Consider the following 25,032-nt stretch of genomic DNA (forward strand, 5'->3'; position numbering starts at 1 on the left):
CTCTATCTGTTTTAAATAATTAATCTCTTTAATTCAGACCTTGTAATAATACTTTCATTTCATAAAAGCTTTAATATATATGAGGTTTTTTGAAATCAGAAGTGCAGTGATCTTAGAATTAATAAGTAGATTTTCAAGACTATCTCTCACTGAAGCTTTTCTTACTGTAAGAGGCCTACGCTGAATAGATCGGTATAATATATATAGGTCTTATATAACAAAGAGAAAAATGTTAAAGAAGGAAAAGAAAGAGAAAGTATAAGAATCAGCAATTGAAGTGAATATTTATACATGTATATGATGATGTATGCAGTGAAGCTTCAGAGTGGAAGAATATACATGCATTCATAGCCGTCAAGAATCAGTAATCAAGAATGGCTGAGAATTGAAGCATACATGTTTGAAAGAATATACATGCATTTGTAGCAGCTGAGAATTAGTTATCGAGAATGAAGTGGTAGTAATCTATGAAGTGTAACAGAATAGTCTATATAATTGATTGAGTATAGTCTGTCACATTAGTTCTCTCTTTTCAGAAGCAGTTTTCATCAGTCAAGAACTGCTGTTTCAGATAACAAAGAACTCAGAGTTCAGGTTAATTGATCATAGTCAACTCATTTTATAAGATATTATCAGCTGTGACTAGACTGGCCGGCGGGATCATGAATTTCATATTTGGTCTCATTTGATCTGATCTTATACATTTCTTGGCATGAATCCCGCTGAGACTAGTTATTAAAAAAACATGCAAAGTGACTATATATCAGATCTTAAAATGAAACCATAACTTGAAAAAAATGAGAAAGTGATCTCATTTGATTTCATTTAGTCTCATTCTTGACATAAAGTTACTATTTTTAGACATTTTAAGGTTTTTTTTAGACTATTTTTAACTTTTTAAAAAGTAACACTTTTTGATAACACTTAAATGAGATTTAAAGTCATTTAAAGCAATAAAAATAATTCAAATTGAGAAGTGGAAATCATGATCTCATTTGGAAAATGTGATAAGAGTAGACAGTAAGTCTCACTGAGACAGTATGAGACTACTATCTAATGTTAAAACCGTGTAATGAGATCAGTTGAATTGATAATGAGACTATTAAAAAATCTGGTCCTTGTCTCAGACACGGTCACACGGTCAGTCTAGCTGTGACTGTGTAATCTCTTATCAAGAATATCTTCAATCTCTCACTCAAGCTCATTATCTTCTTCTATAATTCCTGGTGACTGTCAGTCAGAAGTCAGTTGAGAAGAGAACAGATCAGTGATAGTGTAGCAGAGTAAGCTTGTATAAAAGACATCATGAATGTCTGATAATGTGTCAAGACAGTAGTTATGACTATCTAGAACTTCTATCACTTTATATCTGACATGACAGTAATCTAGTATATGAGATGAATATGTGATTTGTATATTCTTGAGATTCAATTATATAAGATCTTCTATCTTATACTGCTCTGTGAGATCTTATCAGATATTAATTTAATCTTCTTAATCTTGTTTTATAATTATCATGAAGATCTCTGCTCAGTTACAAGTATCTCAGAGCTTTATTACTATATTATCAGTAATCTGAATCAGACTGTGAGAGTTCAGTGTGAACTATGAAATCTCTAGAAGATTTAACACTTTTATGTGATATTTATATGTAAGAAAGAACAGGCTTATATCTGTTAAAATAGTATCTTGACTATTAATAGTGATCTCTGTATGTAGAAGAAGATCATATCAATTATCTTATAAGTAATTACAGAACTTATAAAGATAATTCTTCACAGTCTGAATTATTCATTCTGATATATCATCAGTCTCAGAGTGATAGATAGTTAACAAACAGTATATAATCTTGAGAACTTAACAGATTCTTGTTCAGAGAGTACTTATAAATTAACTGTCTTAATTCAATACTATAGATCTTAGTAATTTATATATCTGATAGAATGAGCTCTGTAGAAAAGCTTCAGTGACTTATTCAGTATTTATCTTATCACAAGATTTTAATATTACATCTTTACTGAATTAATTTACAATAATCAGAATGTTTCTACAACTCTTACTCTCAGTGTAAGAATAAGTGCTTACAGGCGATTATTCAGGTGTTTGCAGCTTGGTGTGATATGTACTGTTAACTACTAGAAGTATTTGTGATAGAAAGATAAAATGTAGAGATCAAATGTATAATAGTATTCAAGCTGAGTTGTGAATAGTATTCATAAACTTCAGTCTATATAGTTGTGTGTAGCCAAGGGCCGCTAGCTCTATTAATTATGTGAAAGATAGAAATAGAGATAAAGAATCTGTGAGAAGTGAGATTTCTTACATACTCTTCTCTCTCTAAGGCTTCATCTGTGAAGCCTTTCACTGAGTGACTTTATAGAATCAGCTCAGCACTGTGTGATTCAAAGGTTGCTTAAGTCAGCGTACAATTACAGGCGTACGCTGGCTTCTTATATATTGAATCTCGTACGCTAAATTAATTAGTGGCCGCTAGGGCCCTCTTTACATTTGTACACTAGTAGTTCGGAAGCGGCCGCGTTATTATCTGATGATTGTATGTTCTTCTGACTCACATCCTCCCTCATCAGATTCAGTCACACTCATGTGACCATGTTGTACACTCTAGCTTCATGCGGGTTAGCTCACCACTAGCATCTCACAATTGTGTGATCTATTCCTAATTCAGCTAGTGTTTCATATACACTCTCACAAAGAAACTTTCACTATATTACATCACTTATTCACTAACTTTTCTCATTCTTCAATTATCATCTTCATCATCATCATCATCTAATATTATCATCTCATTCAAGATTTCTACTTCTTCTTCTGTTCAACTCTTTTCATCTGTTCATCTATTACATTATACACATTTCTGGTGATAATCTCTCATTCTTATAACAAGTGTTCTTGTAGTGCTTATATCAGACAGTTCATTAGCAGTAAGTGTAATATATTATGAAACATGATTAGAACTTGTTTATCTTCTAACAATTGTCAGAACATACTATTATGAATAACATATCTTCTTCATCTTCTTATACATTCTTGACTGTTTTCTTCTCAGTGAGTTTCTGATTGTGTTTTCTGACATGAATTTGTGTGAACACAGATGCTGATATATTGTTTTTTATTTGTGTAGAATTATCATACATTGACAGATTCATATCTGCTAATAATAGTGAACTCAATATTGAATCATTGATCAAGAATCTGAAGAATGCAATAATAGAGAAATTGTCTGTGTTATATGTGACTGAGTCTTCTGCATCTCTTTCTGCCTCTTCTGTTTCTTTCTTTGCTGCTTTCTCTCAAACTTCTACATCTGTCTCTGTATCTGATTCTCTCACTTCAGTTATCTCTGTTTCAGTGACTCTCACTCTTACTACTTCTACTTCTTCTGGTTTTACTGTCTCTGCTTTCATTATCAGCTCTCTCTGTTTTAAGAAGATATTGTATAGACTTGATGAATCATATTTCTCAGTATGTATACTCTCACTCTTCTTATCAACTCTCAGAACAATTTATTGCATGAAGACTGTATATAATACAACTATCTGAAGCTCAGTCACAGACACTGATTATTATTTGCCCCGGTGGCCGAATGGTTAATACGGCCACCCGGTAGCGCCTTGGCGTGGGAAATCAAGGCGTGTGGGTTCGAAACCCGCAGGGGATACATTAAATCCGGAACTCAAGCACCTCAGGTTCCTAATAAATACAGAGGTGTACAAATCGCTTCAATAAATCGCTCTATGTTCCTGGGCTGGGAAGTTATTATCGCATGTATCTAATTGTCACTTCTTTGTATTTTCTATGTTCTTGTTATCTTGGCATGGTCTCAACACCTGTATTTCCTCCTGTATAACCAACACTTGGCCTGTATTTAACATCACGCAAGGACTCATCATAAGCTCCGCTTGCATATGAGTATAATGAAAGAATAATAATAATAATAATAATAATAATAATAATAAGACACTGATTATTATATTCATTTTAAATATTCATAATGAGATAATTATTTATTCATATCAGAGAATCATCTCTCTCTTCAACAGTATCTAAATTATAAGTCTTTTCATTTTTCATCTTTTTCTTTCTAATGCTGATTTTTCTATTCTTAGAAAAAATTATTATGAGTTTTATTGTGTACAAAGTCATGGCATTCACAGATATTAAGAAACTTTTCACAACTATTAAATTCAATATTGCAGATATATCTGCTCTAATGAATATCTTCAGTATAATTAATCTGTATCAGCCTATTCTCTGATGTTTATTGTCTGACTTCATGATGCAGGTGAAGAATATTCATGTTTTTAGAAACAGGAATGTGAATATCATTCTCTTTTACACTCACAGATGTGAGGCTCATACATCTTGTCTGAGATATCATTGTGAAAATGAGCTGTTCACATACTATATTCTGCTTTCTGCATTTTTCTGTGTCTCTCTCTCTCTTTCTGAGAAGCCTCATGCATGTTGTAATTACACATACAACTCTAAGACCAGTGAGTGTTTATTCAGTAATTGTTATCTCTGTTTTTGCAGTTTTATATACTAATAATAGTTCTTAGTTGCTTCAGCATCAGAGATTATTTTAATTGAAGATGATAACACTGCTGAGACTACTCTCTCTCACTCTTAAGCTTCTTCTGTCACTTTCTCTCCATTCTTCACAGAGAAGGTTGTGCACACACTGAGTTGTAAGTGTTCAGCTCTGAGTGACTCTCATCATCATTCATTCAGTTCTGCATCTTCTTCTTCTGTTTCTTCTGTCTTCACTCTCTCTGTTCTGACTTCTGATCCTGCGGGTCCTGCGCTCTTCTTCAATTTTTCTAAATGTATGCATACACATTTCTATATTAACATTCCAGCCAATCTTGCAATAAATGACATTAATGTCATATGCAGAGTGATAGAGAAATCAGAGACATGCACAGTGTTGTTACAAGAGCAGCTTACAGTTCTTAAATTTCTTATAAACCTTGAGTTTTGAGATTTCCTTTGTTTTTGATGTTTTTCAGGTGGCATGACATTGGAAATAGATTAAATGTATGACATATGAAAATGAATGAAGTGTGTATGATAATATTTATCTTTTTACAGCTGACTCTTACAGTTGATGATCAATTCATTATTTCTTTTCTTTTCTTACACTTTTCTTTTATCTGCTAGTCACTACTCTTACACAACCTCTATATAATACAGTGTTCAGTGACTAGGTTTAGCAGCTTTCATCTTTTATGATTCTGTCTCATGCATTATACTGTCTCTCTTCACCTGCTCAGATCACTACAGCAAACAGCTCATTGAAACTAATCTCATTCAATCTCTGAGCATTCTCAGAGATTGAGATGACTTGGTCTCATGTGTTCACAGATGTTTCAGATAGTTTATTCTCTGTAATCTCTGTGATTGAACTGATGTAAACAGTTGAATTCAACTCTGAATTTCTTTTTCTTCTGTAACTTGATTCACATGCAAGTCTGTCACTCTAAGACTACTCTTTGTCATATTGCACTCACTGTCTGCAGTGTGTTATTATACAATTGACTACAGTCTCATCACTTATTGAAGTGTGATGTTCACCTGATTTCTTTATTACTTCTTATTCTTTTCTTATAATCATGAAAAGATCAGAATAAGTGAGATTATCTGATTTATAAGTGTCTATGATTTCTCTTACTTCACGAGACTTTTCAATTATAAGTCTCTTCTTTTTCAACACTGATAATAGTGCTGTGAATAATCATAATTCACTCAGGTCTTGCATCTTTGCTTTCATAAGTCATAAATCATTGATTAAGTTATATAAGATCTGTCTCTCTGATTCTTTCAATGTATACATTTCCAGAGAATGTGATTTGAGTATTTTATATAACTCAAATCATCTAGGTTGAAACTTCTCAGAACTCTCATTGTGTATGAGAACTTATGTTTTTATCTTGAGACTCAATTTCTTAACAAGTGAGTCTTGTATTCTTTTCAATTGAATTGCTTAGTTCAGAAGTAACTTGTTAGCTTTTGCACATGTGTAGCTGATCTCTTTCAATCTTGGTTCTATGTCTGCAACTGTTGCATCTGCAACTGCTACTGCTGCATTTGTAACTGCTGTTCCTGCTGCATCTGTAACTGCTGTTTCTGCTGCATCTGCAACTGCTGTATCTGCAACTGCTCTCTCCCCCATCTTTTCCAAAGCATTCTCCAGGATGCACGGATGCAATTCATACAACAGGTAGAATGATGAACACTTGAAGACTGCATGCTGTCAAATCCGCGTGGCTAGTAGTGCCTGCCTGAGATATTCATCTCATAGTCTTGTAGGCTTGCTCACTAGATATTTTATCAGCATGTTGCTCAAGATTTCATTCAAGTGTTTCATCTTCCTGTTCATCTGTGAATAATATGACATTGTTCTATGATGTCTTGTCTGTAACTGACACATGAAATGTCTCATTGCTTCTCTCACAAGATTTGCACTGTTATCAGTTAGAATCTCATGCAGTATTTCATAGTTGACATAGATCTCATTGTGTAGAAAATTCACTATCATCTTCTCTATTATCTTTCAAACTGCTTTCATGACTGGCCAGTCAGTAGTGTAATCAATAGCAGTGATTATTCATTGATTTCCATTTGATATTCACAGTAATATGTCTATGAGATTCATCTCTCATTGTTTAAACAGTTATATTATACACTTCATCTGATGTTGCACTTCTTCACATTCTAATCCTTTCTTAGATTCTTTCATGACCTGGTAATTCAGGTACTCATGAGTATACATCTGAATGTTCTCGGCCATGCTTGGCCAGTATACTCTTGATTTGAGTATACTCATGAGTTCAGAGCTTTCTAAGTGACTGAATTCCTTATGCATGTGAGTCATTAAGTTATGTCTAAATGAAGATTCTAGATAGAGAGCTTCTGCATATTCTAGATCATAGTAAAGTACAACATTGTTTTTCAATTTTCTCAGCTTGAAGTTCAGAAGCATCTCTTCTACTACTTTTATAAGATACTTATCATCTGACATCTTGTCATTCTTCAAGTAAGAGATTATAACATTCACTTATTCTGATTCCTTGCATTCTCTCAGTGTGTTTAACATGAATGTCTCTTATATCTGATTTGTAGAACTCTCACTCATGAAATCAAGTCTGTAACTGATTGCATTCAGTATCACTGTATTCAATCTCTTTCAGTATTTAATATGAAGATTATACACTTGAAACTCTGAGATTCAACATACTAAGCATTTGAAAGGTTTTATCATTGATTATAGATAGATAAGACTTTCATAATTCATGATCACTGTTGTTGTATACTCATTGTTGATATATCTATCTTATAACATCAGCACATGCTTGATTACTAGTAATTTCTTTTCATACACTGAGTAATTGAGCTCAGCATCTGATAGTTTTCTATCATCATACATCACTGAGTGCAGCTTGCTGTTCTTACTCATCTATAGAAGAGTGTCTCTGATAGCTCATTCAGATGCATCTGTCTCAATGTAGAAAGATTTATCACAATCTGATTGAATAAGCACTGAGAATGTTATTATCTGTTCTCTCAGTGTGAGAAAAGCCTCTTCACACATGACATTTCAGATGATTAAACAAAACTTCTTCTTTCACAGATTTACATTCATTTCTCTTAAGAGATCTGAGAGTGATGCAGATATTCATGCAAAATCCTTGATGAACCTGCAGTAGTATGAGATCAACTCAAGAAACTATCATACATGATGTACATTTCTCAGCCATGATTAATTCACTATAACATTCAATTTCTTCAGAATGAGATATATACAGTCATCACTTACTACATGTTCTATGAACTCTAACTCTTCTATTTCAAACACATACTTGATTGATTTGATGTAGAGCTTATACTCTGTCAGAGTTATAAGCACTTCATTGAGATGCTTCAGATGTTCATTGTATGAGTTTAAAAAGACTAGAATATTATTGAGATATATAAGATATGAGATTTCATTCTGTTTATGAAGAATTGTATTCATCATTATTTGAAAGATGACAGACACATTTGTCAGACTGAATGATATTATCAGGAATTTGAACTTTCTTCATTGTATATTAAATATGATTCACAGAACTGATAGTTTGTCTATATGAATCTGTCAGTATTCTGAGAGAAGATTAATCTTTGATAGATATTAAGTGTTTTCAACTGTATTCAACTGTTATTGAATCTGTGACAGTGAATATTCATTCTTGATTGTAAGCTTGTTAAGTGCTTAATAATCAATACATATCTATCACTCTTCATCTGTCTTTTTCATGAATAGAACTGAAAAGTCTCATGCACTTAATAAGAGTTATATGAGACTACATTCTAGAAGATCAGTGATCTGACACTTCTGTTCTTCAAGATATGTCTGTGACAGAGAGTATGCATTCTGATTAACTAATTTTGTGTTCCTTATATCAATCTAATGTATGAATTCTCATTCTGATGATAATTTCAGTGAAAGATCTGTTTGAAAGATCTTTCTATGCTTCTTCAGAAGCTTCTTCATACACTTGTTCTCTCATATATCTTTTATCTTAGTTTTCTTCACTTCTGAGTTCTATATAATATACAGAATGCTTTCAGATGAGGTCTTGCAAATCATTCTCTTTGCTTATTAATGTATAAGCAGATTTAATCCTTCTATATCAGAGATATGAAATGTTCTTCTCATATCAGTTGATAGAATTGTATGAATTATTTTCTTTCTATCAGTCAATCATATATGACATGTACATCATTGAATCTGCAGATTGAACCTTTGAAATCAATTGAGTTCAAGAATAAGATTGTATTTCACATTCTGCAGCTCTCGCGCTCAAATATAGCAAGATTATTCTTCAAAGTACAAGAGAACTCTTACTCTTACAGATGATATCAAATATCAGTTATCAGATAATCTTATACATCAGAGATTCTTCACTCAGTGAACTTCTTTCAATCTTTGAATTATATAATTATCAATATATTGTATAGAAGCTTCTGTGTTTACTAACACTTTTACAGCCATCTCTCAATTTTTATTCAAGTACTCTCTATACATTAACATTTCAGGTCTCAAGACATTGAGATGAGTGTTCACTTCATTCTTGCCTGTACTTTATTCAGAAGCCTGCTTCTTCTTTGCATTCACAGAATTCAGAGAATCATCTAACACAGATATCTCTTTCACTTTGAAGACTTTTCATAGAATATCAGTGAGTGTCTTCAAGCTCACTGATTCTGCTAGTTTTTTGACTCTCTTACTTCTCTTGACTGTACACACTGAGTGCAATCTTTTGCATCATGATTTTAGCATTCACAGTTGAAGCAAGCTTGATACTTATAATACTAAGATTTTCACTCAGAAGATCTCTTTTTCAGAGAATTCAGCACTTTAATAATAGTATTCAGATCTAGATTCATCACATTCAGATGTATAGTTTATGTCATAGAAGTCTGATTATCTGTTCTTCACTGAGACATACTCAATTACAGTATTTTCTATCATAATTAACTCACTTGTTCCTGTACAATAAGAATATTATATGCTTTCTTCACTGTGCCTGACTGTGAGATTAAGTATTTTCATTTCACTCTTAACTCAGATGTAAGATCATGAATGAAGATCTGTAAATAGAAAGATGTTAAAAGCTCTTCATTTAATATGAGATAGTATAAACTGAAGTGTGTAAAGTATAATATAAGATTACTCACTTATCTATACTCAGTGAAGTGTTTATAACACTTATCTTATATATTCACTTTCTCAAAGTTATGCAAGATTCATTTAAAAAACTCATTTCATATTCATAGAAATGAATATCACTCTGAGTCTGTGAGATTTATCTTTTTATCAGTTATTCATAATGACTTTGCTTTTCTGTGTAGAAATACAGCAGATCTTAAGACTTATTGAAATTTCATTAACTGTCTGTCTGTGAGTTCACATTCAATTCAATAATATAATCATATCTGACTTAGTCAGCTGATTGCAGTATTATTTTTTCAGTTATCATTGAAGCTTGATAACTCTGACAGATCTTCTGACTTGATATATTTCATGCTTGAATTCTCATTCTGCACAGCAGTCTCTGATGATGTGTATGCTTCTGAAGAGATTGTGAATGATTATGATAAGATCTTCAGATTCAGTGTAGTTACATATCTGTATAAACATTTAATCTTCTGCTGCAGGCCTAAGATCTGGTTTTCTCTATTCTTATTGATGATGATAATTGCATTGATGAAGCTCTTCATAGTGAATACTTGATCTGCAGTGAATATCAATTATTGTTTGACTTTCATCTCAGCCTGTCACTGTGTATACAAGGCCTTGATCTCATTTAGAATCCTCATACATATACAGAGCTTTGATTTCAGTTCAGTGATTTCAGCTGCTTTTCTTACTGCTTTGAGTAAACTCTCTGAGAGGTTCTGCATATCTTTCAGTTCAGATAGCAGAGAAGGATGTTGTTTGTATTAGCTAGAAGAGATATTCATTTCAGTGGTTTTCTCATTGATCTTACAATGTCTATTATTATATCACTATATCACTGTATTATTATATCACTATATCACTGTATTATTATATCGCTATATCACTGTATCATTATATCGCTATATGATTTCTGTTATCATTGTACGACTCCGGTGGTGGCCACCCCTCTCTTTTATTCCTTTGAGTGAAGAGCAGTCTTCTTTGAATCTAGTTCACTGCTCCCATTCCTTTTTCTCACACCTCATCTATTTGCATACGTGGCATTCGCCTGGGCATGGAGTTTTTCCTCAACAAGTGAAGCAGCATCAATCAGATGCTCTTCTGCTCATCACTCTTTATACACTATCTTTTGAGATGTTCTAGGACCACACTGGCATGATAACTATAAATCACTTTGTAGATGGAATTATCACACTCTGGAGGAGCCTGCGCTTCTCACCAGTTTTTAGACATGCTATCAGATATGATTCAAAGGTTGCTTCAGTCAGTGTATGATTACAGGCGTACGCCGGCTTCTTATATATTGAATCTTGTACACTAAATTAATTAGTGGCTGCTAGGGCCCCCTTTACATTCGTACGCTAGTAGTTCGGAAGCGGCCGTGTTATTATCCAACGGTCATACGTTCTTCTGAACCACAACTGCAGTGATACTCACTAAAAATTCTTCATATCTATAAAAAACCTCAGTGAGGAAAAATCTCTTGTTACTATAAAGAGAAAAGAGTCTGTCACTCAGTTTCTTATTCTGCAAGGTTCTTTATAGTCTACAGATTCTTCTCTGACTATTATACAGATTCATCTCACATCTTTCATACAGAAGAGTTCTGATTGACTCTCAATCATTTTCATAAGATTCTTATGTAATTATTATATAGATTCATCTCACAGATGAATCACTCTCTGTAAGATCACTCTTATCAAAGAAAAGCATTTGTAAGTTAATCTTTCACTTATTCTTATAAATTATTGTTCTTTATCACTGTAGAATTGTGAGGAATTTTTCATTCTTTCATCAACTCTGTAGAATTGTAGAATCAAGATATCTGCAGTCTGCAATCACTCTTTATAGTCACATAGAAAGATTCAGATCTGTGATTTATAATCACTCTTATTTATTAGAGTGATCTGACTAGACTGACCGTGTGACCGTGTCTGAGATCAGAATCAAACTTTACAGTTATCATATTGTCTAAAAGTATTACTTCTGGTCATGATTTGTATTCATTACATTGATTTCAAATCCTGTTATTTTAAATATTAAAGATCTCAGATTCACTTTTCAAATATAAATCTAGTCTCAGATAAAGAATATGTTTGAATTCTTAGTCACATTTTCATTCTGATCTCATTATTGAAAATGATATTAAATGAGACTATGAAATCATTTCTTACTTACATAATATCATAATATAGTGCTCATTTGTTGAAAATTCAACAGAGAGTGTTATTAAATATTATTACTTTTCTGAACACAGATCATAATCAATATCATTTTAATTAAAAAAAAAAAAAATGTAAAATATAAAAAATAATAAAAAAACAAAAAACAAAACAACAAGAAAAAATCACAATAAAAAAAAAGAAAAGAGAAAGAAAAAAAGAAGAGAAAGAAAAAAAGAGATAGAAAGAGAAAGAAAAATAAAAAAAAAAGAAAAGAAAAAGAAAAAAACAAAAAAAAAAAAATAAAAAAAAATCAAGATCACAGAGTCACAGTACTCTCAAAATACTCACTCTTCAGAGTCTTTATAATATTCATTATTAACTGTATATCTCTTACAGTGAGAGTAACACAGTTATAATGAGTCATTATCTTAACATCATCTAACAAATAATCAGTATATATCTATATAAATGTGAATAATTAGAAAACATACACTTAAAAAGTGTGATCAGGGTGAACTCTGCTGTCACTTAAATAGTATCAAGAACAGAATACTGAAATCAATGATTTCTCTCATCAATTTCACAGAAAAGACATATGAAGATAATCTTAGAAAATATAAGATCTTCTGACTTCTGATAGAAATGAATCTCACAGAGAGACTCTATTTTCATTATATCAGAGACTGAGTGTTATTAAAAAGTGTTACTTCAATACACATGCACTTACTACAGTGATTCATTCTCTACATATATGACTGAGAGTTACAGCTTTCTCACACTGCACAGCTCTCTCTGAGATGCTGTTATCAGTTTGCAACTCACACAGTCTTTCAGTTCAGCATGCACTGTGTATATACAGCTCTGTGTACTGAGGCTGTATTGATTATTATAGTCTGACATGATACTTGCTTTTCACAGGCCATGTTTTATTTGATTGAGAGAGAGAGGAATGTGACTGCTGTTTTATTTAAAAGAAGATAAGTAATTGAATCTGTAGAAGATAATTTAATTTCTTCTGTATTTGAAATTTGATTAGTCTATACTCTTCAATTTGAGAATTTCTGAGAGTGTTTTAATAGTTTTCATATCAGCTTGAAATTAGTGATTGATTGAAGAAGATAAAAGAGAGAAGAAAGAAATAAGAATAACTTATCTTTATAATATGAAAACAGACAATTGCTGTAATTATTTATTCTAGTAACAAAGATCTGTTTTCTGCATGTATTTCTGATACAGATTATATAATAACTGTATATAAACAATATTAACAGTGTATGTATTAAATGAAGATGATATTACTATACAACACTGTAGCTGTTTCTGTACATTGCTGAAAGCTGTTAATATTTTCTTTGAGTCTCTTTATATTTGATAAGTCAGTAATATATTTCAATGCACTCTCTCTTTCATCATTATTATCATTATTATCATCATCATCATTATCACTATTATTATCATTATTACTATCATCATCATCATCATCATCACTATTATTATTATTATTATTATTATATTATTTCTGATCATCTCTTCTGTCTTCACCTCTCTTTAATACTAACTGAAATTAATCATGTCATCTCTCTTCAAATATTCTGCAGTTCTGCAGATCATCAAGGTGCATGAGTACTATCACAGATTGAAGAGAGAGAAGAAGAAGATGTTTAAGTAAGAGAAGACAGATTGTAAGACATGTTATAATGCCTTGAAGAGGCTCTGTAAGAAAGTAGAATGATAACAATTTTAAGTAACACTTCTGATAGATTTAGACTGAACTAAATATAGAAATAATACAGATGACATCATCTGTGAGAGATTGAAGAAGAAGATAGTGAAGAGTCTTATACAGTAGTAGTGAGATCAGAAGAAGTTCTGAGAATAATTTGAGATTAAGATAAAGAGAGAGAGAGAGAAAAAGAGTATTACTATAAATAAGTAACAGTAGAAGAAGATTGAGAGAATGTTAAAGTGAGAGATAAAGAAGTCAAAACTAATAAGTTTTTTATTTATTAAGAGATAATGATTTTTGATAACACTTCTGTTCTCTAATTAATTAGCAGGAGCTGATAGAGAAGAAGGAAATTAAGATCTTATTCAGATCTTGAATGCATTTCATAATTCAGAACATTGAGAAGACAGCTCTACTCTCTAAGCATATCAATCTGCTTACTGCTGAGATGGAACTTGAGACAGCAGATCAGAAAATGCAGGATTTTGAGATGCAGGTTAACCTGGCTGAGAGAAAGCAGCAGAAACCCTTCTCTGAGAAGGCAGTGAAGAGAGATTTTGAAATGATTATTATCTCAGATGAGAAGAAGATGAAGAAGAAGAAGAATAAGAAGTGAATTATGAAGAATGATAAGAAGAATGAGAAAGAGAAGAAAGATAATAAGTAGAAAAAGTTTTTTTCTTTTTATATTAGTTAGTTATAAGTTCATAATTATTAATAATTGAAATTAATTTTGAGTTTTTAAAAATTATTGTACAAGTTGTAATCAAGTCAGAAACAATATATATATATATATATATATTTAACTATCATGATTCACAAATCACTATAATGTATAAGTATCAACATTTTTTCAACATTGATATTCATAATATTAATATATTTTTAATGATATTATCTGATAATGTAATTTAGTAACACTCTCTTTCACAATATTAATATATTTCAAGAAATATGACAGAGATTAATCAAAATTGTTTATTTACTTTTTTATATATTAATGATATTCAATCTGAGTTAGTACTAAAATTATAACTAAGCTAAGAAACAAGATTATTTTCTCTTATATTAATTCTTCTTATACACATCAGTGATCAGTTATTAAAAATAAATTATTATCTTTCTTAAATTATTATCATGTCTTCTGAATTCACTTCTTTCACTTCTTTTACTTCTATTGAAGATTCATAAACTCTTCAAGAAATTACTGTGAATTATAAAGTCTATGTTATTTACAATTTAACACAGAATACTCTCTTTCAATTATGATGAATAATCACTTCATTCTTCATATCTGATTCCAGATCATGAAATTTATGAAAAACTCAACACAATCATTGAGATAAACTATGAAATAATTATTAACAGATTGTATTGTAGATTACTGAAGAGTTATCTCTCTACTGCAATTACTGCAACTTCATTCAGAAACATTTATCATAAACTGATCATAGCTCTGAAGAAATTTTCTGACATCTGAAGTCATCAGAATGCAGATAATAAAAGAAAAATAATCAGAAAATTACTACTGAGCTGATAAGTTACTCTATCAGATAATAATTTTTAATAATACTAACTTTCTAATTTAAAGAAAATTATGTGAAAATGAATCTGTATCAGTACTCTGATTTCATAACTCTTATCTGATAATTTCTGTGAATAATTACTTTGCATGTATATATCTCTGAATCTTTCTCTTCAATCAATTGAAAACTCTGAATTCTGAACACTTCTTCAAATGCTTAATTCAAATCTTCATATTTCACATTGATTCTATCTTCAGTTCAATCTTGAGATACACTACAAAGTTAATATACAATATCTAGAATCAGAGTTGAAGAATCATTGAAGAGTGTCACGCTCCCGGCCGCGCCAAGGCCCTGTTGCGGTTCCACACGGCCCATCGCTTCCATGCGGATGATTCCATCCCATTTGAACCGGTTTCCAATCACTCTATGACATCATTCGGATGTATCATAGGAAGATCCGATTGATGGATATGAGAACCTCGCTTTTATACAAGGTCAGCAGATTACTCTTCCTTGGCAATGAGGCGCTGCTGAGGTATTACTCCGGCTATTCTCACTCATGGAATGAGAGAAGGGTATCCACTCATTGTCTATATAGAATAGCTAGATGCTGGCTTCTCATCAAAGGAGTCAGTGATTCATTTTGCTGCTACTGGAATATACACAAGAGTTACTGCATGTCTCATACAATCTTCTTAGTATACTAAGTATCATATCTGTGATATCCTCGCAATAACTCTGTAGCCTACAAGCTCACTATTCAAGCAAGATAGTCAAGCTCACTCATACAGCTTCTTAAATAACTATCTCTACATGTCATCACTGACTAGTCACTGCTTCAGTTCTATCATGTTACAATTTGAATCACTTGATCTGATTACACATTTGAATCAGTTGAGCTCTAACAGACTGATATGATCTCATGCACCTGCACTGGGACTGACCTGACCCCACTCTCTGGAGAAAACACTACACTATTTCCTAGAGTGCATACACCTCTACCCTGGCAGAAATCTGAGATTTCTGAACCTGCTGTGCATTTTGACATGAGCTCTTCAACCACTCTGCCACCGCCGCGGCCTCTACACACCTACATCTATCATGAAGATAGAGAGATTAAGATTGAAGATTCACTGAGATACAAGAAAAACACCTTGTCTGAATTCCACAGCTTTACTCATACCCTTGAATGAAAATTCCACCTTAATCCAAGCCAGTATAATACTCACAAGATATAAGTAATATACACTGTCAACCTCCTTGAGAGCATCTCTGTGACTACTTGAGTTATCAAGAAGAGAAAGCTTGAGCATATCAATACTGCTGTGACTTGAGAAGAATTCAAGAACTTTCTACTAAATCAAATTGAAGATCACTGCAACTGTGACTTCACAGCAGCACAGCAGTTCAACTTATTACATTAACAAGATGATGAGAATTCTTCTGATTTTAATGCAAGATTTGAAGAATATTGAGAGGAATTAGCTGATGATTTGAATCAATTAAAAATGCAGCTTTATCTCACAAAGCTGACCTACAAGGTGTGAATAATGATATCATAATATCAGAGTTCATTAATCAATCACACTGAGCTTGTCAACCTGGCTTCTCAGATCTATTTGAATAATCAATTCTCTGAGAAAAAGGTCAATAAGATCTCTTCTAAGCAATTAACAATAGAATCTAAATGATGTCATGACAGCTTCAGTGTAGAGAAAGTAAAGAAGAATTTCAAGTGTTCTGATTCTTCACTCACTGTAAAGAAATGTTAAAAAAGATTTGACAAAGATCTCTGTTTCAACTGCAGAGCTGATAATCACTATGTCAGTGATTGCAAGAAGCTGAAGAAGAGAAGAAATCAAGAAGACATCTTCTTAAAGTTAACTCCTCTTCTGACAAACATATCTGTGGAAGATAAAGAAGAGAAAGAAAAGAATTGATAATTCTCATGTCTCTGAGTTCATGTTATGATCACAATGTATACTCTGAATGAAGAGATATCAGTGAGGTGTCTACTTGACTCTGAAGCAGATGTCAACTTCATATCCTATTTCTTTTCTTTGATGAAGAGTTGAAAGAAGATAGGCCTGTCAGATCATGTGAAATTTACAGATGAAATGAAATGTCATTATTTTGACATAATTCAAGTAAAGTGTGTGATCACAGACTCAGAAGAAACCTTCAAGAAGAGCAGTCTACTCCTTCACACAGTCAACATCATAGATGAGAACATCATTCTAGGTCTTCTGTGATTGAGAGAAAACAATCCTCTCATTGACTGAGTCACTCAGATGTGACAGTATCACCTCACTAATGAAGAGATGATGATAGAGGAATCTGAAGAGTTTTATCAGAAGAATCTTGAGAAAAAGATTGAGTCAATATACTGTGTAGCAGGTGATTGAAACTTGAAGATAGATGAAGAAGTCATCACTCTCACTGTAAGATTAGCAGCAGTATCTGTCATTGAAGGCGGATGTACATGACATCTCTTTATAGATTTTAAGAATGTCTTTTCAGAAAGAGAAGCAGTGAAGTTTCCTGACATTAAGATGTGATATAAGATTTGTCTTGAAGACAGTGTAACAGTGCTGTACAGATCTCTTTACAACTTATCTATAAAGAAGTTGAATGTTCTGTGCAAATATCTTGAAGAAGTGCAATCAAAGAACTGAATACATTCATCAAAGAGTCTGACAGAGGCATCTATACTCTTTGTGCTCAAGAAGAATGATAGACTATGTCTATGCATAGACTATAGAGGTCTCAATAAGATGACAGTTAAGAATTACTATTCATTATCATTAATTGATGAGATGATTGATTGATTATCTGAAGCAAAGATGTTCTCAAAGATTGATATATGAGATGTCTATCATAGAATCAGAGTTAATGAAGACAATGTTTGAAAAACAGCTTTTTATACTAAGTACAGCAATTTTGAATATCTTGTTTTACCTTTTGATCTTTGTAACACTTCAGTCATCTTTCATATCTATATAAATGAGACACTGTGAGGCCTTGTCAATGTCTTCTGCATAGTATACTTGGATGACATTCTAATCTTCTCAAAAATGAAGAAAGAACATGATACCCATGTTCAAGAAGTGATGAGTTGCTTGAGACAGTATCAACTCTATACAAACACTGAAAAATGCTCATTCTACATGCAGAAGATTAATTTCTTAGGTTATGTTATTAAGATGAATGACATTTCAATGAACAGGAGTTGAGTCTCTGTCATTGAGAACTGGCCAGCACTGCAGATGTACTGTGAGATGCAGATGTTTCTAGAATTTGTGAATTTCTACAGATGATTCATCTATACATATTCATGAATTACTGCCCTTCTTACAGATCTGTTGAAGAAAAGTGTGAAAGATAGAAAAACAGAACTGTTTACTCTCACTCAAGACACTGTGCAGGCATTTGCAGAATTGAAACAAGCTTTCACAGATATCATAATACTGAATCACTTTAACTCTGACTTACTCAGTCAGTGTGAGACTGATGTATCTAAGAATGAGATCTGTGAAATCTTTTCACAGTTGACACTGAAGACCTTTCAATGTTGAAAGAATCAGAGAATAATTATCTCTGAGAAAACAGGCAATGAATTGTCTGTGAGAGAAGACTTTTTCACAGAGTCTATAAGATGCTGTGAATGAAGATCAGTGATCTTCTTCTTCAAGAAGTTATCACTCATGCAGAGAAGGTATGATACTCATGATTAGAAGATGTTAGTAATTGTTGAATTCTTTAAGATCTGATAATATTATCTTCAGAGTAGTAAGTATTCAGTGCAAGTTCTCACTGATCATGCAAATCTGCATTACTTCTTAATAACAAAGAGCTTGACAGAATATTAAGTCAGGTGAGTGAAGCTGCTTTCAGAGTATGATTTCTATATTTAATATCATTCAGGTCGACTTAACTCTGCCAACACACTGTCTAGATGACCTGATTATAATATTATTAATACAGAGAAGAATTCTATAAAAGAATCTCTATCATCACTGCAGAAGAAGCTGACTGCAGAGGATTGAGATTCTCTAAAGCTCAGGAACAGCACTGAAGAGGCAGCTGCATGACTCAGTATAGAAGGTGAAAGAGAATTCAGGTCTCTGTGAGAAACTGACACTGAAGATCATGAGCTTCTCATGTCACATCTTACAATCATTGAATTAGCAAAGAATAAAACAGTCTACAATCTTTCAATCTGACTACTTTTGAAATTCATTGATGAGTTATAGAAGAAGAATGTCTCTACTGCAGCTTGAATTCAGAAGTTGAAGAAGAAAGAATTCAGTTTAAACTTGAAAGAGACAGACTCTGAGCAGAGCAGTGCTGCTAAGAAATCAAGTCACTGATAACTAGAAGAATGTGAACTTCTACTGCTGAATGATTCAGTCTTCATTCCTTGTAGTAGAACAGTGTGTCAGAAGTTATTGAGAATTCATCATAATAATTCTCATACAGGACACTTTGAGTTAGAGAAGACTGAGAAGCTTCTAAAATATAAATACACTTAAGACAAGCTCTGAACAGATATCAAAGAGTATATTGAGACTTACAATATCTGTTAAAGAATAAAGATCTCACAGTATAAGTAATATGATGAGTTGATATCACTGTCTGTTTCAAAGAGCTCATGACAGAATCTATTGATGAATTTCATAGTTGATCTGCTGAAGTCAACAAGAGTCAAAGAATATGACTCAATTTTGATCATTGTTGATCACTTCATAAAGATGACTAGATATATCTCTACTTATAAAAAGATTAAAGCCTCTGAATTGACTGACCTGTTTTTAGATATCATCATTCATGATCACAGTGCTCTGAAATCATTGATAACAGATCAAGAATCTCTCTTCATCAGTAAATACTGGTCAGCTTTTTACTATTATCTTATAATAAGACATCTTCTCAGTACTGCATTTCATTCACAGATCAATGACCAGACTGAATACTAGAATCAGACACTAGAACAGCATCTTCAAGCATTCTGTTTATATCATCAGAATGATTAGCTCAAACATCTTCTGACTGCTGAATTCATATATAACAATGCAAAGAATGCAATCTTAAAGATATCTTCTTTCTATACTTATTATGAATATAATTCTTCATTACTCAGTGACATCATAGACAATGTTTCAAAGAGAGAAATAGACAGTCAGAATGTCAGACAGATACAGAGAACAGAGTATCTCTCAGTATCAGAAGTAAAAGTGAGATTGAAACTTTTGAACAAAATTCATAAGAAGACAGTGAAAAGTATTCATCACACTTAGAAGTAGTAGATAAAATACTACAATTAAAAACATCTTCTGATGAAGTTCTTGATAGAGAATCAAGTGCTACTTTCAGTAAAGAATATCAAGACAATGAGATTATATAAGAAGCTCAGTGAGCAGTGACTAGAATCTTTCTCAGTAATAAGAGTGATAAGTAAGCAGGTATATAAGTTGAAATTACTCACAGAATTGAAATCAATTCATTCTGTTTTTTACATTTTCTATTTGAAGCTCTATAAGCAACACTCTGAGATAAAGCTGTCTCAGCTGAATAATATTGAGATCAAGAGTAATACTGAATATCTTGTGAAGAAAATATTGAATAAGTGAATACATTACAGCAAGCTTTAATATCTTGTCAAATGAGAAGAATATTCATTGTCAGAGAATTTATGAGAACTGCTTGAGCATTTGGAAAATTCTGAGAAAGAGATTGCAATCTATAAGATGACTAGTAGAGATCACTCTGTTACACATCAGAGATATTGAGTAAGAAACACTGCTTAAGACTTCTCATTTTTCTCAAAGAGTTTTTTAGAGATGATCTTGTGATGATGAGCTGATGTCTTATAGACTCTGTAGCACTCTTCTTCTATTTTCTCTCAAAGAATTTTTTAGAAGTTTAATGAGACTACACAAGTATAAAATTCCTGAAGCAGTTAAAAAGAAAAGAAAGAAATATTTGAAATTAATAAAAAGATTAATATTAATTAATCTGCAGACTGCTGCTAACCTAATGAGACTGCAGCTCATTAAAAAAGTAAAAAGAAAGAATCTCAGAGTCTACTCATCAATAATTACATCTTTATCAAACTTATTCTTCACTGTTGAAGTCTCTGACACTGATATCTTTATCTGCTGAGAAGTTAGCACTGCAGCACTGCAGAGAAGCATGCTGTAGAAGAGCATGAGAAATGCATGAAATATTAACTTATTAACTTACAAAGCATCTCAGTCATCTGCTTCAATTGAAGTGAGATTCTCTTCAATCAGTGATTGATCTTCACAGCACTTTCAGCAGCAGTGCTGACTGACTTCTTCTTAGAGTCAGTCATTCTGAGATGTTTTTTTATCTCAGAGACTCATGCTTTCATCTTCTTTTACAGATAAGCAAGAAGAATCTCTTCAGTCTTGATGAAATCTGTCAATGCTTGAAGCTCTGAGATTCTCACCCTGTACTGCTTGAGCATCTAGACTTCTTATCAGAACTGATATAATGTCTTTCTGTGAAGTAATACTTACAGAGAGACAGGAGTTATTGTTACAGATGCAATGAAAATAATGAGAGTGAGAGAAGAAATAGATACATAAAATCTCTCTCTTCTTCAGCTGCTTGACACAGTGCAGACAAGTAGCAGTGCCAGTCAGAGACTGCACTGAAGCCTTCTCACAGAGAGAAGATGAAGGAATCACAGGACTCTGCAGACTCAACTCAGCAGTATTCTGAGCAGGGCTCAGGCATGCTGTGAGAGGGGAACTATGAATTGAGCTTCTCAGAGCCACTGTCTCTGAAACCAAGCTCTCCCTGAGTTTCTCTCTGAATGATCACATGGAGTCATACATCACTGTATTAGCTGAGAGGGGGGGCGGCATCACAATGGTGGTGGGAGGGGTGAGGGATGAATTGAACACAGATAAACTGACTGACAGAAGAAATGACATCTCACTGCAAGGCATGATGACTATCACTGTGACTGTAAAAGAAGCAGGAGAAGAAGAAGATGTGATAATGAAAGCAGTGCTCTCATGGCTCATTGATGCTGTCATCTCCACCTTTAATCTGGCTTTCTTGACGGCCACGGAGGCCGCCACCACACCATGAAGACATTTATTACTCACTAGAAAATGTCAGAATAAGTCCTTGATTATTCTTCAAGAATGATACTCTCATACACTCACTGTTGTAATTGAGAGAGAGAAAAGAAAAATGTTTCACAGAGAGAGAGATCTTTTCAAAAAATTCTGTCACTACTGTTAGCTTTATCTCTAAAACACACCACTTTTGCAGGGAATTTCATATATAGAATGAAATATATTGAGAGATCTGCAAGTCACTTATTAACTATATTTTTCATATTTCAAATCAATATATAAGAAACTCACTTATCATATGTTTGATTTGAATAATGATGAGAAAAGAAAGATCTACACAGTCAGCAGAAAAACTCATTTATTTCTTTATATCATGCACAGTACATGCACTGTCAATCAGTTAATAACTGTTACTATACAACAAAGATAATTTCTAATCTGATAATCTTGAGAGTATAGAGACTATGCTTTTAAAGAAAAGAGTATTATCACACTTTCAGCTGTGCTAAGACTCTGTTGCAGTTTCACACAGCTTATCACTTTTATACAGATGATTTCATTCTATCTGAACCAGTTTTCAATCACTCTATGATATTATTCAAATGTATCATAGAAAGATCTGATTGATAAATATAAGAATCTCACTTTTATATAAGGTCAGCAGATTACTCTTTCTTGACAATGAGGCACTGCTGAGGTATCACTTCAGCTATTCTCACTTGTGAAATGAGAGAAGGATATTCACTTATTATCTATATAGAATAGCTAGATGCTGGCTTCTCATCAAAGAAGTCAGTGATTTGTTTTGCTGCTACTGAAATATATACAAGAGTTACTGTGTGTCTCATATAATCTTCTTAGTATACTAAGTATCATATCTGTGATATTCTCACAATAACCCTGTAGCCTACAAGCTCGCTATTTAAGCAAGATAGTCAAGCTCACTCATATGACTTCTCAAACAACTACTCCTACGTGTCGCCGCTGACTAGCCACCGCTTCGGTTCCGCCACGTTACAAAGAGTGTCTCTCACAGTGAATGCATGAACTAGTATAAACAATCTTGCATTTATAAGAGTTACATGTTATTACATTGATGAGAACTGAACTTATTAAGAGACATTAATTGAATTTGAATCATTGATCAGTAGTCATACTGAGAATTATATAACAGAGATATTAATGCCTGTGATTAAAAATGACTATTGAGATATTAGTTTCAGTCTTCTTATAATTACAATTAATAATGCTGTGAATAACTACACTATAGTGAAGAGCTTGAAGTAAAAATTAGCTTTGCATTTCTGAAATGATAAATATAATCATATTCTCTGTATTACTCATATGATTTAACTTGTAATACAAACACTGCTAAAGAATCTTAACATTGAGATAAAGAATAATGAGATAACTGATTCTTGAAATGAGAATGAGATGAAAGTGATTACTCAAGTAACTTTTACATTTACTTTATAAAAGATAATGTTTTTTGATAACACTTTTTAATATTGCTTTTTGATAACACTTTTTAATAATACTACTGTTAATTTTGAATAGATTGACTAATAATTTAAATGTCATAGATTTGAAACATTGCTAATGTGATTTGTATCTCTTCTAAATAATAATAACAATTTCATGATATTCAATAAATAAACAAATCAGTCACATCACTGAATATGATACAGAATATTAGAAGACAGTAAAGTTCAATATATAAGATGACTGTTCAGACTCTTCAATTATATCAGATAATTGATTATTGAGTACAACACTCTGATTAGAAAAAGATTCAGATATTGAAACTTTCTGATATGAAGTGAACTCAGTTGAAATATGTGATTGATTTACTGTTTCAGTTTTATAAGATAACAAAGACAGTCTCAATCACTTATACATTAATACTGCAGTCAGTCTGATGAGTGTATAACAGTTTATTTACTCATCTTGAGAAGCAGTTAAATCACTTAAAAAGAAATTCAGTCTGAGATGATGCTATAGTGCAGGCTATTATTACTATAAGAAATAAACTGACATATTACTACAGCAAAATAAAAACAATCTTTTACAGAGTACTATACTGTAGCAGCTCTACTAGATTTCTTCTATTAAGTTAATATCTACACTTCTCAAGATTGAACAGAGAAGAAATGAGACTTATATGTCAAATTAGTCTGAGACTACTACAATACTAACTATCAGAGATTTGAATAAGCAGATATTTAAGATGTGAAAATAGTGAAATACAATTCTCTAGTAAGTAATGATCTTTAATAACACTTCATATTATATAGAACTATAATACTAACTTTGAAACAGAACTTACATACATTGATTATAACTGAAAATCAGGTAAAACTACATGCTTGTAAAATTGAATTTGACTGCTATCTTCAAGATAATTCAATGAATTTACATATCAAATCAATTCTAGAGTTATGAAAAATTGTTGAGAGTATATATTCAACTGTTGCACTGATAATGTGTGATATTCTGACAATTTCATTGACAGAAGTGAGAATGAAGTGAAAGTTTAACTCAAGTTAAGATATTTATCACTATCACTGAGAACAATTATAAGGAGAAACAATCAAGAAACTCATGATTGTAAAATATAAAATTATCAGACAGTTTAATATCTCTGATCACAGTATATCAGAGAAGTGTAGTTTTTATGAGAAAGTGAAGAATAAACTTGTATAAGAATGTATTTAGTTATTTCATAAGCATTATCAATAATTGTTATCAAATTCTG

The 25,032-nt window shown here is 32.2% G+C and overlaps 2 protein-coding genes across 2 annotated transcripts; both read left to right on the plus strand.

Annotated features, from left to right (window-relative positions):
* Positions 1-14,012: 14,012 nt before the first annotated feature.
* BDCG_08322 (uncharacterized protein) lies at positions 14,013-15,116 on the plus strand (the record flags this gene model as incomplete). Its single annotated transcript, XM_045424101.1, has 2 exons — positions 14,013-14,248; positions 15,017-15,116. 2 exons carry the CDS (start codon positions 14,013-14,015, stop codon positions 15,114-15,116), a joined length of 336 nt encoding a protein of 111 aa, XP_045272889.1.
* A 6,946-nt stretch (positions 15,117-22,062) lies between these two features.
* Positions 22,063-22,287, plus strand: BDCG_17761 (uncharacterized protein; the record flags this gene model as incomplete). The annotated part of the gene is made up of 1 exon (XM_045426829.1): positions 22,063-22,287. The coding sequence occupies one exon, from the start codon at positions 22,063-22,065 to the stop codon at positions 22,285-22,287; it is 225 nt and encodes a 74-aa protein (XP_045282503.1).
* Positions 22,288-25,032: the final 2,745 nt, after the last annotated feature.

The sequence above is a fragment of the Blastomyces dermatitidis genome, assembly GCF_000003525.1.
Source record: "Blastomyces dermatitidis ER-3 genomic scaffold supercont1.10, whole genome shotgun sequence".
NCBI lineage: Eukaryota > Fungi > Ascomycota > Eurotiomycetes > Onygenales > Ajellomycetaceae > Blastomyces > Blastomyces dermatitidis.